Here is an 18,302-nt window from a genome sequence, read left to right on the forward strand (position 1 = left end):
TCGAGGAGCTACCGTATGGGGTTATTCAAAAAAGGAGTATACAAGTTTTTAAAGGGTCGGCAACACGTATGGAACATCCCTGGTGTTGTACGCGTCCATAGGCTACAGAGACCGCTTACTATATGATAGTAAGCAAAAATTGTAGCTCAGGGACGCTTCCAATTCCAAATTAAGGTGTCATATACGTGGCTTTAATCACAAATGCAGCTGACTGACATCAAATATGCATCTTTGTGCATTTTGCCAATCTAATTCTTTGTCAAGAACACGTGTCCACTTAAATATTATATTATACTCGTATCAATCGAAATGAGCGGCCTATTAGTAGGTTAATTAAATTTATTCAGGTGTTAGTCATAAAATTGTATAAATACATACAGCCTAAGGCGGTACAATTTACAAACTCCTATCGATTTAATAAGTTGTATGAAATATCTCTCATTACTTATCTAAACGATATGTCAGCGAGAATCGATAGGAAACTGTTGTTCATATGAAGCATGTAGGTATTTAGGGTTCCGTACACAATATAAAATCCGAAAATAGCATTTAGTGAGTTAGCTATGATAATTTTAAAAAATGCCTAAAAATGTATCATAGATAGTTAACAAGCGTTCAGTTCTGCTGATAGTAGGCGGTCAACGTAGACTATGGACGCCATTATATCCAAAGTTATCATTCACTTGTTTTTGTGAATTCATTATACATACTAAACTTTTTTATCGAAGAATACGGCACTGTTGTTGTAGTAGTGTAGACTTTTTTTCAATTAAATGACGCGACTAGAATAATGCGTTTTAAATTAATTGACGAGTAGATTTGCAATCAAACAATAAACTAAAAACGATATAATTACGAAACAAAGCACAAACGTAAATTGCATTGTTAGCATTAGTAAACTGTGTAATTTGGACAGTTTTAAAAGAATCTCACGTCCATCCGTTTACTGTGCCAATCAGGGATGTTGCGGATGCAGATTTTTTGACATCCGCGGATGCGGATGCGGATGCGGATATTAAAAGGCTCACATCCGCGGATGCGGATGCGGATGCGGATGTCAAGATTAGGTACTTAGAAAACGTCAAGTAAATTTTTAGTATTTTTTTATTTAAAAAAAAACGAAACGTTTAGTATTTGACGTATTTGAGCAAGAATATAGGTGCGTTATATTTAATAAACAGTAACTTGGCCGACTCTTCTGGATCTAGACGATTTCGTTATAGGTAATGATGAAATTACCTAGCACTTACGCCGCCGCTAAGACGTTCCTGTACCGGCTTGTTCAACATCCGCATCCGCATAAGCTCCGCATCGATTTTATGCGGATGCGGATGCAGATGCGGATGTTGAAAATAATGCGGAAGTTCCGCGGTTGCGGATGCGGATGCGGATGTTCGCAACATCCCTGGTGCCAATCATTTATATTTACGTAAAAAATGTATACATGTACGTGTGGTTGTGTGGGTCGGCGCAGGGCCGCCATCTTCGATCGACGGGTTTAAATTAAAATTATTGAATGACGTTGAATTTGGCTTGATTTTTGCAAAGTTGGTTGAACTATCTTTTTTTATTTGGAGTTTCTGGTAGCACGAATGGTATGGTGTAAAAAATACTTTATAATGTTTAGGTATTATAACCATTTGAAGATTTTAATCAATATACATAGTAAGTTTATTTATTTACACACGTATACACATTACGAGTGTCGTCAAAATAAATACCTACCAACTTTTTTCTGCAGTTGCAGGGTAATGAACTAGTAGTAGAACAAAGGAAAAACGAATAGGTACCTTTACCTTACCTACTGCAATATATGTAGGTACAGGTACCTAATTCAAAATAAATATTGTTAATTTTTCTTACTCCAATTAGGCAATTGTTTGTTTTTATATAGATTAATTTGGTATAAGTACATATTTAGTTAATGTTAGAAAATAGGCACAATAGTTATTTTCGATACAAGTGCGAAAAAGAGGAAATTCGAAACGAGTGGCGATAAATTAAAACACGACCGAAGGGAGTGTTTTAAATCGACACGAGTTGCGAATTACCTATTCGCACGTGTATCGAACAACGTTTTACAGTACATATGGCACTTTAAAGTTTCGACATACGCACGAAAAGTGCTATTTTACGCACTAGTGCGGAAAAGTAGCCCCATATGTACTGTAAAATATAATTTATTTTCAGTCCTTGACGCGGTCATTACGAAATAGGAACTCAGACTTAATAAAATTCATTTTAATTTCTACAGATTATTAATTAATAAGGTACGCATACTTTTCTACACAAAATAAAACTAATCTCAAACATCCAAACCGAAAATGGTTATAATAATTTAAAAAATTAAACGTCTTTGTTTCCAAAATCGCCAGTGGTAGCCCTAGGATCGTGCGAGCGGGCAAGAAAATACGGAGCATTTCGAACAGATACGGCTCGAGCCCGCTCAAAGATGGCCGCGTTCCCGCCACAGCGGAAGCGAAGCGCGCGTGTTTCGGATATTTTTGTCAAACCATCGCCATATTGTTTTTATTGTCTCCAATAATCATAATTAGAATTTACAAACAACCATTTGTTATACAAACACGATATAACAATTAAAAGTACGCGCACCGATTACGTAGTCATGGCGTAGTTTTTTTTAAAGACTTGTGATTGTGACACTATGCCACGGATTTCAGTATTGTTATTTGTTATTTGAAATTATCTGAAATCGATCTAGCGTATAGTGACCAGGTTTCTTGTTGTGACGTGCTAAAAATAAGGAGTTGAAAAACTGTTCGCACTTACTGTGTTTAAAATTAGTGCATATTTTTAAGCTCATGTGGGAATTTAAAAGCTACTTATTGTGTTGTGACTAATTAACGTATACTTTCTTCGATTTGTGATGTGTTAGTGCTGACGTGTCCTTTGTCTGGATTTGCAACTATGGATAAGCCCTCGTATAAGGTGAGTGAATTGTAAAGGTACTATTTCTATTTCTAAACTGGAATCGCTAATGTCCGGTTACTAAAACAATTATCGATTGATTAATTATTGATTTAATTACATTTTGCTTTGTAACCTTGATAAAATGAAAGCCTTTATAGAATTTATGTGTCCGTTTTAACACTAGCATTAATAATTTTGTCTATGAATGAAAAAAATGGCAGCGTTCCATTTATTCACCTTGCTTACGTCATATAGGTACTTAGTTGTAAAAAAAACATCACGAGTGAATTAAATTTCAAATCGATTGTATTTGATTGTTTTTAACCCTAAGTGAAATAGGGTTGGCATTAGAGTAATTAAGTAATTATAGCCGACTCGAACCCTGCCGCTGTTCTGTTCTCCGTATCACTGCTAGTGTTGTTACCACGCCGGGCGATTATCGATATCGATGTTTTGATATTTTGTTTTTTTTTTGTGCAAACTGGTTATTTTTTAGCTTGTTATTTACTAGCGAATTATTACTAGTGAACTACAAGAGTACGTTACAAATGATGAAAATGTAAACGTGTAATGAGATATCGTGGTTGCCAATATTAAAGTAATAATTAATTATTTCTCATTAGTAATGGTATTACTTTTCCAATGGCCGTTTACTTTGTGAATCGTGGCGCATTGATCGTTCACGCTTCGGTTAATAAAAATATTTATAATCTATCTGCAGACTGGTGTATAACAATAATAAAACAATCCGTTCTAACTTCAAGCGTCGTGTCTTAGGTAAAGGATTCATATGAATTGTAATATTATTACAATAACAGGTTTTGTACGTTTAAGCTCGAATTGTGCATAATAATTAACTTGAAATAATAATTGTGCGCTCGTATTGATAAAAAGGCTAACATGACGGCTGAAAAGAAAGCGGCGGTTAAAACGCGCGGTTTTTTAAACGTTCTTCATAAACTACTATGTACTTATTTATCTAATAGGTACTGGCTATTTATAACTTATCTTTTCTTGTTTCATATTTGTGTTATAATTATAAGTTTGTTTAAAAATGTATAGATATTGATTGTCTTTTGTTCTACCTCAAATAATAAGTATGTACCTACAAAACATCGTCTCTATTCATCCAAAAAGGTGTGTAACCTTTGATATTTGAAATTGATATGTCATTGCGCTAGTTTCCGTCCATGCTCTAGTTTTCGTCCACTTGACAGATTAGAAAATAATATTTGATATTTAATTTGCTACTTTCCAAATATCATTTTTGTGTAGATAGATATATCGTTTAGACATTAAGGATTGCAATAAGTCCAAATTTGTGCAGCAATGTAGCTTTATATTCAAATTTCGTCAAGTGGACGAAACCTAGGGCTGGACGAAAACTAACGAACCTACCCTATAACTCCGAATGTAATGGATAAAGGCATTGTCCGTATGTTTATCCATACCAACGCGGTGGCTAAATATGTATGTAATCATTAACCCATAAAGGCCAAAAATAGAGCGCTATTTATAAAAACGCAGCCGCTCTACGCGCGTGTGGCTGTGACGTCACCGTTCCTTAGTTTGCGAAAATGTCTGTAGGGCTAGCACGGACATCCGACTCTTTCTGATAAGTGCAGTGAGGGACAGAGAGGGACGAGTGACAATATCCTAACTCTTTTGTTGAATGATTGATAACAGTTATATGCGTTATATGTACATTATATTCAGGTAGAAAAGTGACTTAAAATTAATCACGAACCATAATGACTAAGTTAGTTCAAACATGCAATAGGTACTTTGAGTACGAACAAAATATAAATGCTATTCCATACTCTTTATAGGAAGCAAGTTCTTTTTATGTTAATAGGTATTTGAATATTTTGAATATGGTAAATGGCCATTTCCATCTTTTTTTCTTTAGTCAATACATGGTACGTACTAAACAGCTGTTGAGGTCAGTTCAAAGGGCACAGGTGAAATCTTTCAAATACATACTAAGGTATCCACATTCACAAAAATGTGTGTTATTCAGTATAAAAACAGACTTTAGGGTAATTGTCACTTACGTCATTGTTCGTCATGCTTCAATACAAACGTGAAACAAAACGACTTAAGTGCCAAACGTCCTAAAGTAATTTTTTATACGATTCACATCAATCTTTGGAAGCTTTTATCTTTTTTAAATTAATTGTTTTATATCCAAATTGACATTCGTCAAACAACTTCAAGGTGCCTTTCTGGATAGAGTTGCATAGGATAATTAGCTAAATGCCTATTTAAGGTACAATTCTTAATTAAAATTACATAAACGACACATACAGTCAGCAATACTAATAGCTTAGCACCAATAGCACCTTTGTATACAAACGTCTACGCAGGGGGCGTACCTTTTCTCTGCAGCTGACTGTACTAGTAAAACAACTTTTTCCAACGAATTAGGATGTCTTATTATTATCTTGTATTATTTACTAATTGATGCCCATTTTAATGTAACTCTGAAAAGTCGAGTGTAAATTAAAATCGACCTTCGCGTATTGACATAAGATTGAATACAGATTAACGTCGTGCTATATGATATCTGTGTAATTGTAGCGACGTGCGTTTAAAGTTAAATACAAAGGTATTAGTCATTATGTTAAATTTGATACGGAGATATACAAATAAATTAACTGACATACTCGTGTGGATGTGGACCTTGTTTCTTTGCAATAAGACTTAGAAATCGTCGGTCATAATTACATTAACATGTACTTTTTTGTAATTCTGATCTGATAAAGTATAATACATATTGCTAGAAATCCCAACGATGCACTGTATGCGATGAACGTTCGCATGCATCAACCGGCGTGAGCTATCTTCAAGGTCGTGTCAAAACCGTTACAAGTTTTTGAATCTGAATCGGGCTCCTGAGGGTCTACCGCGAAAACCGAATTTCGCAATTTGCGGGGATCTTTCTCTTTTACTCCAATGAGGGCGTAATTAGAGTGACAGAGAAAAATGCCCGCAATTTGCGAAATTCGGTTTTCGCGGTAGCCCCTCTGCTAGCTAACACAGTGAATTAGATATTACGCAGAAGATATCAGCGCCATAGGATGAACGCTTTTAGCCACCAGACACCACAAATGGGCTATTTCCGCTAAATTAAAAGGGTATTTTAAATTAATTAATATTATCGGCTATAGTGACCGCTGCTCGGCACCGTTAGTGCTTGAAAATGGAGACCTGGGCTAGTGACTAAAAATACGTGAGTTGAACCGTTAAATTACTTTAATGACTCACGACAGTTTAAATTCGATATTTTTATCAGTAAAAGGAACAATTTTCTAAATAGTCCATCCCTGAAAATTGTCAACAATGTTAGACAAAGCCGTATCTGTGAGCGAGTGACGTCACCCGTGTTTGTAGAATTAGAATGTAACTGGTTATGTGACGTCATCAATGATTTAACTCTACACTTGACAGATGAAGTTTGTTGCACTTTACACCTTGTTAATACTAAAATGACAGTTTGATGCTCCCAATTTGTCTAAATTGACATTGTAATACATTATTTATACAAAATCAGTGGTAAATCATTGAACTGTTGTTTCAGTATGTGAGATATATGTAAATACAAAGCTTAGTTTGTTTACGTCGTGTATTTTATTTTAATCGTAACGTACCAAATTAACTTTGACTTCTCATTAACATATAGTAAAAATATTATTAACATTTATTCTCGCGCTTGTGTAGGTATTATAATAATTTATTTATTTCATGCAACACGAACTTGCTTTCAAAGGAATGTTGTTTAATACAATGTGGTACCTATTTTAGTACAAAACGGCTACCATAGAGAAATGATACAAGTTGCGTAAAATATTATGTACTTATTTACTCATTTTTGTAGTCATTTTCATGAAATAATGCCATGAAACTTTAAAAAGTTGTTACTTATTAGTCATAAAATATACGACATAACTACATGTAGAGTATCTACTGGCTACATACAGGATTGGTTTTGTTATTTAAATTGATAACAATAAATACCTAATACTTATGATGAGAAATTAACTTAAATCGCTGTTTTCCTTCCTCTACGTTTAGTTCAGTTTAATAATAATTTTTAACCTTTTGGAGGCATTCAATTTATCTTTATTATATTAACTAAACTACACCCATACTATAAAAAAAGGTATAATATAAGTAACAGTTTTTCCGTGACACACGTAAACGAACAATGAGCGTTCTACCATAAAGAAAGAAAGGGGCAAAATAAAAACACTTTGCTATCCCTCTTGCACGCCCACATCATAATAACGGTGAGGTCATAAGTCATAACACGATTGGTGCATCCTTGTTTCGTTACTTGACAAATATTCCCACCAATAAACGCATTTGGGAAGTTTTGGTGAATTTGGTGGAAGTTCGTATACGGTACCCCAAACCACAGTCTATGAAAAATTTATATAAATATAATTAATTTTTCATAGACTGCGGTTTCGGGTACAGTCAAGTGTAAAAATATGGATGTAGACAACTTTAAAATATGTCCCATAGTTCTTAATTCGCTGACATAAGAGAAACATATTTTTGAGATGATTTGTGCCCCCTTATTTTTACACTTCACTGTACCTTTAGGTTATGTCAGTTATGTGTCTATTTATTTTCTTTATTTACGATTTTTTAAATTGCCACAATGATTTATGTCACTATTTAATATTACTGAATTGACAAGCGCCCATACGCTACTGTCTGCTTACCGTTAGCGGTCTTTTGCTTATTTCTCATCGTCATATTTAAAAAAGATTCCTTTCCTATTATTAGATAAAACAGACCCATTCCACGGACTTTGCACGCCGCTAAATGACTAATTGACCGTAGTTATGCAGAAAACGACCAACTAAATTTTTTTATCAATGCAGAATGCGACCAAAGCTACTGAGTTAGGGTGTAAGTCACTTTGACAAAAATAAAAAGTTGGTGGCTTTCTACAGAACTACGGTCAATTATAAATAGGTTATATCTTGTAGGTTTTTCCTGACCTGATTACTGATATTATACCACGAGATAGACTTTGTTGCCCACTGTAACACAAATAACACATAGGAATTGGTCTTAGACTTTTGTTTTGTGTTTTGGTATATTATACGCAAGCGGTGTGCCGTCTCTCATAAGGATCTGTATATTACAACGCGCACGTGTACGTCTACGCACATGTATCCGGTGTACAATAGGCCTTAGTTACTTCCTTGTATCTGGAATTGCCCATTTTGACTTATACAAGCGTAGACATTATTTTTAGGACATTTTATCTGTGTGATGACACAGATATTTGTTCCTAAGTCATTGTTGTTTTCTATGTATTTAAGTATTTATATATTATCGTTATCTTAGTACCCACAACATAAGCCTTCTTGAGCTTACCGTGGGGCTTAATAAATTTGTGTAAAAATGTCCTATAATAAATAGTAAATATTATAGGACATTCTTACACAGATAATAGTTATCTATTTGATAAATCTTTTATACTTATGTATTTTTATAACGCACGGTTATATAAGTTTTCCTCAAATACATTTATGTTTCTTAGTAGCTTTTACTACTGCGCTGCTCTAGAACAATCAACTAGATTTTGCCCTGTGCGCGGGGCCCGAGGGCCCCGCGGTGTGCGTGTTGTTGTTGTGTTGTTGGTGCTGTTGTTGATGTGTTGTTGTTTGTGCTGTAGTTTTGTTTTCCAAAGGGAAAAAGAAATAAAGTTGTACTTTTGCTAGAAAGAAAAGGTCCGCATGCGAGCACTTCATTCCCGCAGCTCGGCCTTCGGCCTCGCGTGCTTGGGGACTCGCAAGGGACGCTCCGGGCCTTCGGCCCTACGCGGAGCTCGGCCTTCGGCCTTCGCTGGGTTTCGAAGCTCAGCGTCGGGCCTTCGGCCCGCCGCTTCGCTTATTAAAACACTTGGGGATGGTTGGTTTTGCTTGGGAGCGTAAGCGGGAAGTTGGAGCTCAAACACGACCCAATAGTAAAAGTGTCTTGACAAGCTTACGTCGGGCCTACGGCCTTCGGCCTTCGGCCCGCCGTTTCGCTTGTCTAAGCCACTTTTACTATTGGGTCGTGTTTGAGCTCCAACTTCCCCCTCTCGTGTGACGCTTCGGGCCTTCGGCCCTACGCGGAGCTCGGCCTTCGGCCTTCGCGAGCCTCGACGCTTCGCCGCCGGGCCTTCGGCCCGACGGCTCGCTTATCAACACAGTTGACTTGGTAGAACGCTTGGAAGCACTTCATTCACGCAGCTCGGCCTTCGGCCTCGCTTTAAATTACTGGGGGTCGCACGCTTGGGGGTCTGGGTGAAGGCTCCGGGCCTTCGGCCCTCCGCCGGGGTCGGCCTTCGGCCTCCCGGCCTGAAGCTCGCCCTTCGGGCTCGCTTAACACACTTTTTGTATAGGATTTTGCTTTGTTCGTCATTCCCGCAGCTCGGCCTTCGGCCTCGCCCAAAATTACTGGGGGTGAGGCACGCTTGGAAGTTCGGGGTGAAGCTCCGGGCCTGACGGCCCTCCGCGGGGTCGGCTTTCGGCCTCCCGGCCTGAAGCTCGCCCTTCGGGCTCGCTTAACCTACTTGGAAATTTGACTTTTGCCAGTGTCCGCGCCGTTTTGGTTTTTTCCAAAAAAAATTTTTTACATAGTAATCTTGGACCCCCAGGCTCGCCGCATGCTAAATCTCAGCGCGCTCGGACCAACTTGAAAAAAAAAAAAAAAAAAGTCGACCATTTTGAATTTTTTTTAATGCAGTTTGTTTTGTCTCGGGGCCCTCTATGACATTTGGTCGAGCACCCCCCACCCATCTCGCACCGCTTAAGAGCTGCCATACAAAAAAAATAATTACCATTTTTTCCGCCATCTTGGGACTTTTCGAAAAAAAATTTTTTTCATAGGAATCTAGAGGCCTCTATCTCCCGCCGTGCCAAATCTCGGCGCGCTCGGACCAGCTTGAAAAAATTAAGAAAAAAAAGTCGGCCATTTTGAATTTTTTTAAATGCAGTTTTATTTCCCTCGAGGCCCTCTATGACATTTGGTCGAGCACCCCCCACCTATCTGGCACCGTTTAAAAGTTGCCATACAAAATAAAAGTGACCAGATTTTCCGCAATTGAAACATTTTTCAAAAAAATTTTTCTTCATAGGAATCTAGGGGACCCCGAGTTTCCGGGAGCAAAATTTCAGCGCGCTAGGACAAACTTGAAAAAATTAAAAAAAAAAAGTCGGCCCGTTTGAAAAAAAAATGGCGGCTTGAAAAACTGCCAGGGTCCCTCTATGACATTTGGTCGAGCACCCCCCACCTAGGTCTCACCGTTGGGCCGGGCCGTCAAACATTTTTCTGACCGAGAGCGGTAGACCAAATGTCAGATTTTTCTGGAGGTCACCGAGCCGCCCTCTATACGACCGTACCATAGTCAAATACCCCCCGAACCCCCTTCCGGGAGATCAATTGATCATCAGTCAGTCGTGTTGCAGCTTTATATAATATAGATAATAATTCATTACGTACATGTAGGACGTAGATATAGATGGTCAAACCAATTTGTGAGTAAATAGGAACAAAAAAAACTATACTCATCCTTTTCTTTTGGGTGCTAGTACTAGTGTAAGATAAAGATAGTATGACTCTCTCTGTCTATGTTTGAAATAAGACAGTCCTTTGACACACTTATATAATTAATTTATGTATAGCTTTTGTAATTCTATCAAACGTTATCTACATTTTAATCTAATTGATTTCTTTTTCACGTATTCGTAGGAACTCGAATTATGTAATTATTTGTTAATAATATCTAAGGGTGCGCTATAAAAATACCTATAGTTCTAATTAATGGTCCTTAATAAAACTTTAGTTTAAACTTATAAAATTGACTAAAATATTGAGTTAGTCGAAATTAATTATATTTTTAGCCAATGGTTGATTGGTGGAGAATGCCTTCTGGCATTGAATATGCCATTTGTACTTTCCTGTATTGTGTAAGTAAGTTAAAATAAACGAAAATTTATTCATATGCGCAGTTTGTAAATCACAAAAAAAACTTTTATAGTAAAATATTATTGGAGTGAAATATGTATAAGAGGCCTTCACCCGATGAGGGGTTCTTGTCCACCACATATAATTAATACTTTGTATATTTATAATATGTGAATATTGACTTAACAATAACAATAAATAATTCTAATTGACATTATACCTAAAATAAATACTTATAAATAAATGCTAACTTATATTGTTGTAATGAAATGAGTGTAACAAATTGGACTTGAAATAAAAGGCTTTTTTATTTTTTATTTTATTTATTATGTATAAGAATAAGAAACCATTTATTGCAACACAAAAAGCATACAGGTTACAAAACATAAGATACATAAAGACACATTAGTTTTCCAAAACTTAAAGAGTCAGTCATTACTCAATCGACAAAAATCGATAAAACCTACCGACTTAGTCACATCACTACTTATAACGCAACTCGTTGGCATTATGACCGTTTTACTCCATTTTTTCTTTTAAAACGTCACTGGCCAGCGAGTTGGTACACGAAAAACGCGCATAGACTCTGTAATGAGGACATAATATATCATAGACAAAAAACTTTACTATAGTTAGTCAACGGACTGTCTCATTTCAAATATAGACAGAGAGAATCGTACTATCTTTGTCTTACACTAGTACTAGCACCCAAAAGAAAAGGATGAGTATAGTTTTTTTTTTGTTTTTATTTACTGAAAATTTGGTTTGACAAACTATACTTATATTTTTAGTATATCTGTACATTTGTAAGTTCGAATCGAGCGTTCTAAAGTCATTCTCCGGAACTTGCTAACTAAAATAAATAAATATTATAGGACATTCTTACACAGATTGACTAAGTCACACAGTAAGCTCAAGAAGGCTTGTGTTGTGGGTACTCAGACAACGATATATATAATATACAAATACATAAATACAAAGGAAACACCCAAGACTCAGGAACATCTGTGCTCACCACACAAATAATTACCCTTACCGGGATTCGAACCCAGGACAGGACAGGGTCACTCACTACACACTAGGCCAGACCGGTCGTCAGCCCCAGGCCTAGGCCAGGCCGGGCTATGTAAACAAACCGCCATATTGAAATTGTCAAAAATGATCAATTTATTAGTGGCTTTTGTTTGTGTGTCGTTTGAATGACTCTTTACTTATTTAACTAAACTTTTTTTACTAAAGTCAGCCACGGACAATTTAAACAGGAAATTTCATTGTTCTCCCACTTTCGATAGTTATTGATAAAAAACACAATGTAAAATTGTAGGTATAGTTGTTTGTCAGTAAATAAGAACAAAAAAAACTATACTCATCTTTTTCTTTTGGGTGCTATAGTGTAAGACAAAGATAGTATGATTCTCTGTCTATGTTTGAAATGAGACAGTTTTTTGACAGACTATACCTATATAATCGTTAATTATTATAATGTAAACAAAACAGTACATAACTTACGCTGATACTTGATTTGCGATGATAATTGTGACGTTATCTATGAAAAGGGACCTTATTGTCGATGGCAGTTACGCCATTATTAACGATGCTCCGATATAAATACAATGCTGCGCGACGTTGTGCGGCGTAAGCGCCATCGACAATAAGGTCCCTTTTCATAGATAATGCCCCAATTAAATTACAAACAGCAACACTCTTAACTGTTCATCGGTGGACCTTATGCATATCGTAATAAGGTTTACAAACTGTCAATTAACAGTGTATTAAATAAATTGAATAATCTTGTAACTAAATTGTATGATTTGTATGTATCTTTCAGAGGATAGCTATAAATATGTTCATGTAGGTAATTGATGTAAATGAATGAATGAATATGCATGCGTTTTAAAACTAATATCTGGGAGACCGAGCTTTGCTCGGAAAACATACAAGAACTCGAAAATGTGCGTTTTCCCAGAGACCAAACCTAGCTAGATCGATTTTTCGCCCCCAAAAACCCCCATATAGCAAATTTCATCGAAATCGTTAGAGACGTTCCCGAGATCCCCGAAATATATATATACATATAAATAAATACATATATAAATAAATAAATATGCAAGAATTGCTCCTTTAAAGGTATTAGATAGTAACTATCGTGCTATTACTAGTGGCTCTGTTAGCTGTAGACCTTGCGAGTATATTCTCTTATTTTAAGTGCCTGAATCCAAGTGAATCTAGAGTGCCAAGAATCTTAGTCTTAGTTTTAAGTGCCTGAGACCCTTTTAAGGCTTCGGCACACAGGCGCCTTTTCCGGGCGGGGCGTGAGCGCGGCGTGAGCGTTTTGTATGTAAAAGCGGCCGCGCCCGGATAACGCGCCTGTGTGACGAAGCCTTTAGTAAATAAGTCGTTTATGCCAATTTCCACAATTTTGAACATACAAATTCCAAAAAACGAAAACACAGAAAAAGTACATATATCTAACTACTGAACCTGCTCACAAAATTTCACGAGAATCGGTTGAGAATTGCGACCTGTAGAGGAGAACATCATGGCATACGAAATTAAAATGTCCAAGTCAAAACGGAGACCTTCGCTAACGCTTCGGTCAATCATAGCTAGGTATTACCAGGAGAGTTGAGCTGAATGATTACACACACAGCTACACAGTACTAGCCGCAAAAACAGGTTATACAGATTCAGCGTTTTTAGCGAGGAGAGGCAACAGACAGACAGACAGGTTATCGCACTTATAATATTTAGTTATACAGAACCCGCTAAATAACCCCTGCAGTAGGGTTTTCCGTCGCTGCCGCGCGGCCCCTACGTCGCCAACATATTATAGTTACATTACGAGAATAGTGTTTCCGCTAGGGTTGTCACTCTATAGTCCATACGTTTATTATATACTAGCTTCTGTCCGCGACTTCGCCTGCGATTGATAAAAAACCATGTCCTTCGACTCGCAAACTATCCCCATACCAACTTTCATCTAAATCGGTTTAGCGTTTTAAGCGAGGAGAGGCAACAGACAGACAGAGTATCGCACATAGGATACATATTAAGTAGTTATACAGAACCCGCTAAATAACCCTACTGCAGGGGTTTTCTGTCGCTGCCGCGCGGCCCCTACGTTGCCTACGTAGTTACATTACGAGAATAGGGTTTCACGGTAGGGTTGTCACTCGCATTTTATTGTTATTATTTAATAATGAGATTAATGTGCGGGCCACCGGTTTATAGTTTAGTTAGATAAAATGTAGTGAAAAATAAATTGTTTTTTTTTCTACATAATTACATATTTTCTTTGAAGGTTTCGAAGGTAGGTTCTAAAAACAAAAAATATATATATTTATAATACTAGCGACCCGCCCCGGCTTCGCAAGGGTAAACAAATTATACATAAACCTTCCTCTGAATCACGCTATCTATTAAAAAAAACGCATCAACATCCGTTGCGTAGTTTTAAAGATCTAAGCATACATAGTGACAGACAGACAGACAGCGGGAAGCGACTTTGTTTTATACTATGTGTATGTAGTGTTACTTTTACAAGACAAATAGCAACCCTATTCTCCGAGTACTTCAAACCCTTATAAAAACTGTAGCTGTCCATGATTTTAGCCCAACTTTGTCAACTGTACGGCTACCACCAGTTCGACACTGACATATTCGCTATCGTCTGCGTAAATTACTTTCTATACATCTCGCTCGCACTAACGCGAGTACGAGCGAGATGCATAGAAAATAAGTTACGCACACGCTAGCGAATATGTCAGTGTCAGGTTAATGTCAAGCTCGTGGTAAGCATACAGGAATTCCGTGTTGTTTGCGTCAGTGTCCGGTGCCCCTAAGCCATTATCTATCCGTTCACACGGTAAAATCTGCTGATTATCAACATAGCGCCGTCTCTTTCCCCCGTACTCCGATCAACGGGGATTACACAAGCTACGAAGCCAATCAAATTAATTATTTTATTGAAAATTTTGATTTGTGTTATTTTGTGTTCAACATTACACATTTGTGTCATTTTTACAAATTGTATGCGATTTTCACTCATTTTATCAAGAAAATTGACATATACAGCGGCAAAAACGAATTGGCATCCGTACTTCGTCTAAACATACATTGATATGAATATAGGTAGTAACCATCAAAAAAATAGGTACATTTTGAACTAACTTCCTTATTGACTGGAGTATATATCGCTGTCCCGCTCTCGCCGGGGGCTGTTTCAATTTTATACTTATTGATTCAAAGGTCGCGGTACCGTCGGCAGGGCAAGTGATTGTTGCTTAAAAGAATTATCGCCTTTAATTAAGTTTGAGTCAATAATTATTAAATACACGTGCAACTCTTGCCAAAATTGGCTGTAACATTAATAATTTTTTATAGCATTTCTTGAGGGTACTTTCAAATAAACATTTATGTAAAAGTATGGTTTTTTATAGAGTGGGGTATCAGAATGGAAATTGTATAACAAATTGATTTAAAACCAAATTTCAATCGCTTATAATAAAAAAAATCGTACGTACTTGGAAATGCTATAGCGCAGAAACGTATAACTTTCTCCACACTTTTTAGTGCAACAATGGTCCCCTTTCAGAGCATGAGAAATGAAAAGTAAAAATTAGCCCTAATAACAAATTCCAACGCCATATTGTTTTGTCGACGCTACTCTCGGAGTTAGCCAATATCCGCTCGAATATTATTCAACGAATATAAGTAATAACTGGATAAGCGGCACTTTCAACCCTCTCGATTGCCACGGCGATTTTTTATGAATGGTATCGTCTGTTTTGTTTTGAGGATCAGGTGGCTGTATGGGACCCCATTGTCTTAAAGCAATACAAAAGTCACAAAATGATGGTCAAAGTCTGGCACCCGCACTGACGAAACGCTTCTAACAAAATGAATGGCAATACATCGTGACGTCACCATGTAATGTTAGAAGCCGTTTCGATGTATGGAAAACAAGCGTGATTTTGTCGGTGAAATATTGCGTTTACGTATATTGTCGCTATGCAATATTTTTTTAAATAGAATAAAATGTAAGAAATCGAATGGTAACATTCTTTTTTCCAATTTGTAAGTAAAAAAAACCTGTACTCAAAATAACTTTGAATAACAAAATGATTACTTCAAAAATCTAGCCCTAAACTTGCCTGGGGCATTGTACCCAGGACACTGGCCTGATTTGTAAGTTGAAAAAAGTTTCTTTTTTAAACTTTAAAGGTTCCGTCACACAGGCGCGTTTTCCGGGCGGGGCGTAAGCGTTTTATATGTTAAAGCGGCGCGCCCCGCTCACGCCTCGCCCGGAAAACGGCCCTGTGTGACGAAGCCTTAAGGTCTTGTATTTTTTTTATTATTCCCATGTATTTAGTAAGTTACCAATGTATTGTATTTAACTAGACTTAGTTATAAAATCCAACATGTGTCAAGAGCCCTATTGTTTTTGTCAACAGCTGGTCGGGGCTCCATGCGGCCAGCACGGGCAGTACACGTTCTACAAAGCCCTCAGGGTCACGGGGCAGAGGGAGCGCATCATCGCCATCGGGGACTTCTTCTTCGTCAGGATCTGGCAGGACTCCGAGCTGGTCTCCATAGGTAAACACCTTCAGTCAGCAGCGAGGGTTCGAAATTATCCAGATGATTATAGGCCTTGATAATTATCGCGATACATATTTGGATAATTATCTCAAGTATGGATTTATTTACACAAGTTTTAGAGTAGTGTTTTTTAAGTAGTCACACTACTACATATATATAAATTATATATGACATCTATTTCAGTTTGTGGATTTATTTATTTCATAAAATACAGAGTTAGTCTTAAATATAGTCATAGCCCCGCAAAACTCAACAAAGATTTGACTGTGGGGTCATCAGGCTCTAGTTATGTAACTTAAAATATGGATGGTGCCATATTTATTTTCTGTGAATTCTTTGATAGTAAATAATAACGATTGGGGCGTTTTAATGATTGTTATTTTAGGTTTTATTTTTTAGGTTATTATCAAATCAATAATTATCATTATCAGGCACAAAAATCGCGATAATCATCAAGATAACTATCATTGATAATTATCCTTTCGAACCCTGTCAGCAGCAGAAGTTGCTAAGCGGGCGAGGTGCTCAAAATTATCTTGAATCGCTCTTAGAAACAATAAAGTCGCGTCAAGATTATTTTGAACACCTGGCCCCGTAGACAACATGCCAATCGCTAATGCTAAGTAGCGAACGAAACGCAACTGTCACTGTCACACTAATATAGAAGATTGATAGAGAGACACACAGCGATTCGATAGCGAAGCGCAAGCGATTGTCACCTTGACTACCCCGCGTAGCCAACATGCCAATGGCTTACGCTCCGTAGCGATCGAAGCGCAACTGTCACTGTCGCACTAATTTGGAAGAGTGACAGAGAGACAAAGCGTTTCGTTGTCGTGGCGATAGCGATTGTCACCGTGGCTAGGCCGGCTGGCTTAGCAACTTCTGCTGCTGACTGTGCCACTGCATAATAATCAGGTTGTCAGGATTTAGCAGAACTTGGACCTGCTCTACAGAGCATTTAATACGCACGGCGTTGGTGTGTTCCCATTTGTCCCCGCCGGGCACAGGTGCGAATAGGCACTTCATATAAATCATTCCCGTTCGTCCCCGCCTCGTGTATCCTCCTAAGACCCTGCGTAAATTTTTTTTTACATATTCCAAAATCTATTTTGAACTTTTATTATGTAAACAAAACAAACACAACAAATGAGGTTAAACAAAACAAATACTTCTGGATTTCAAGAGGGTATAGCGGCTCGGCTGTCAAGTGGGGCGGGGACAAATGAGAATACACCACGTGGTCTCGCTCAGGCTTTGCTGAAATCTGGAAACACGGTACAATTTCAGTATTATTTGCTCTTAATCTCGGGAATTTACAATTACTATTGGAAATTACAACAGATAAAAAAAAACTAAATAAATAGAATTACATTTTAAAGAAAATGACCTTGAATTAAAACCGCAAAAAATGAAATAATACTGAGATAATGTAAATATTTAGATTTTAAAGTAAATTAACACTGGTGTGATAATATTAGGCCAATAACATACAGAGCGTAAGGGTTAATCTATTAATAGGACAAGTGCCTTAAAAAAAGGACATTGCAAATATACCTATATAGTTTGGCAACAGTCGCTTGTCAGTAGAGCACAGACAGAGAGATTTATACTTTCCTGTTCTTAGGCTGGCAATCCACTGAGTAGATGTGCGGGGATGGGAGGAAACTTGCGTTGCGTTGTAATCAGCGGAGCAAGAGATGTAGATTACAATTTACAACCAATGCTATTATTTGTTGATTCCCGCACGTCTCCTCTAATCTCCGCCTCAGTGGACAGGCAGCCTTATCCTATTATTATAA

General features: G+C 37.3%; 1 protein-coding gene across 1 annotated transcript in view; it reads left to right on the plus strand.

Annotated features, from left to right (window-relative positions):
• Window positions 1-2,363: 2,363 nt before the first annotated feature.
• The window catches only part of LOC134659461 (uncharacterized), an 85,020-nt gene continuing 69,081 nt past the window's right edge, over window positions 2,364-18,302 (plus strand). The window contains exons 1-2 of the mRNA XM_063515103.1: window positions 2,364-2,949; window positions 16,356-16,497. Of these exons, the coding sequence (XP_063371173.1) occupies window positions 2,929-2,949; window positions 16,356-16,497 (163 nt within the window). The 5' untranslated portion in view covers window positions 2,364-2,928. The remainder of the gene's footprint in view (window positions 2,950-16,355; window positions 16,498-18,302) is intronic.

Source organism: Cydia amplana, chromosome 25 (assembly GCF_948474715.1).
Source record: "Cydia amplana chromosome 25, ilCydAmpl1.1, whole genome shotgun sequence".
Taxonomy (NCBI): domain Eukaryota; kingdom Metazoa; phylum Arthropoda; class Insecta; order Lepidoptera; family Tortricidae; genus Cydia; species Cydia amplana.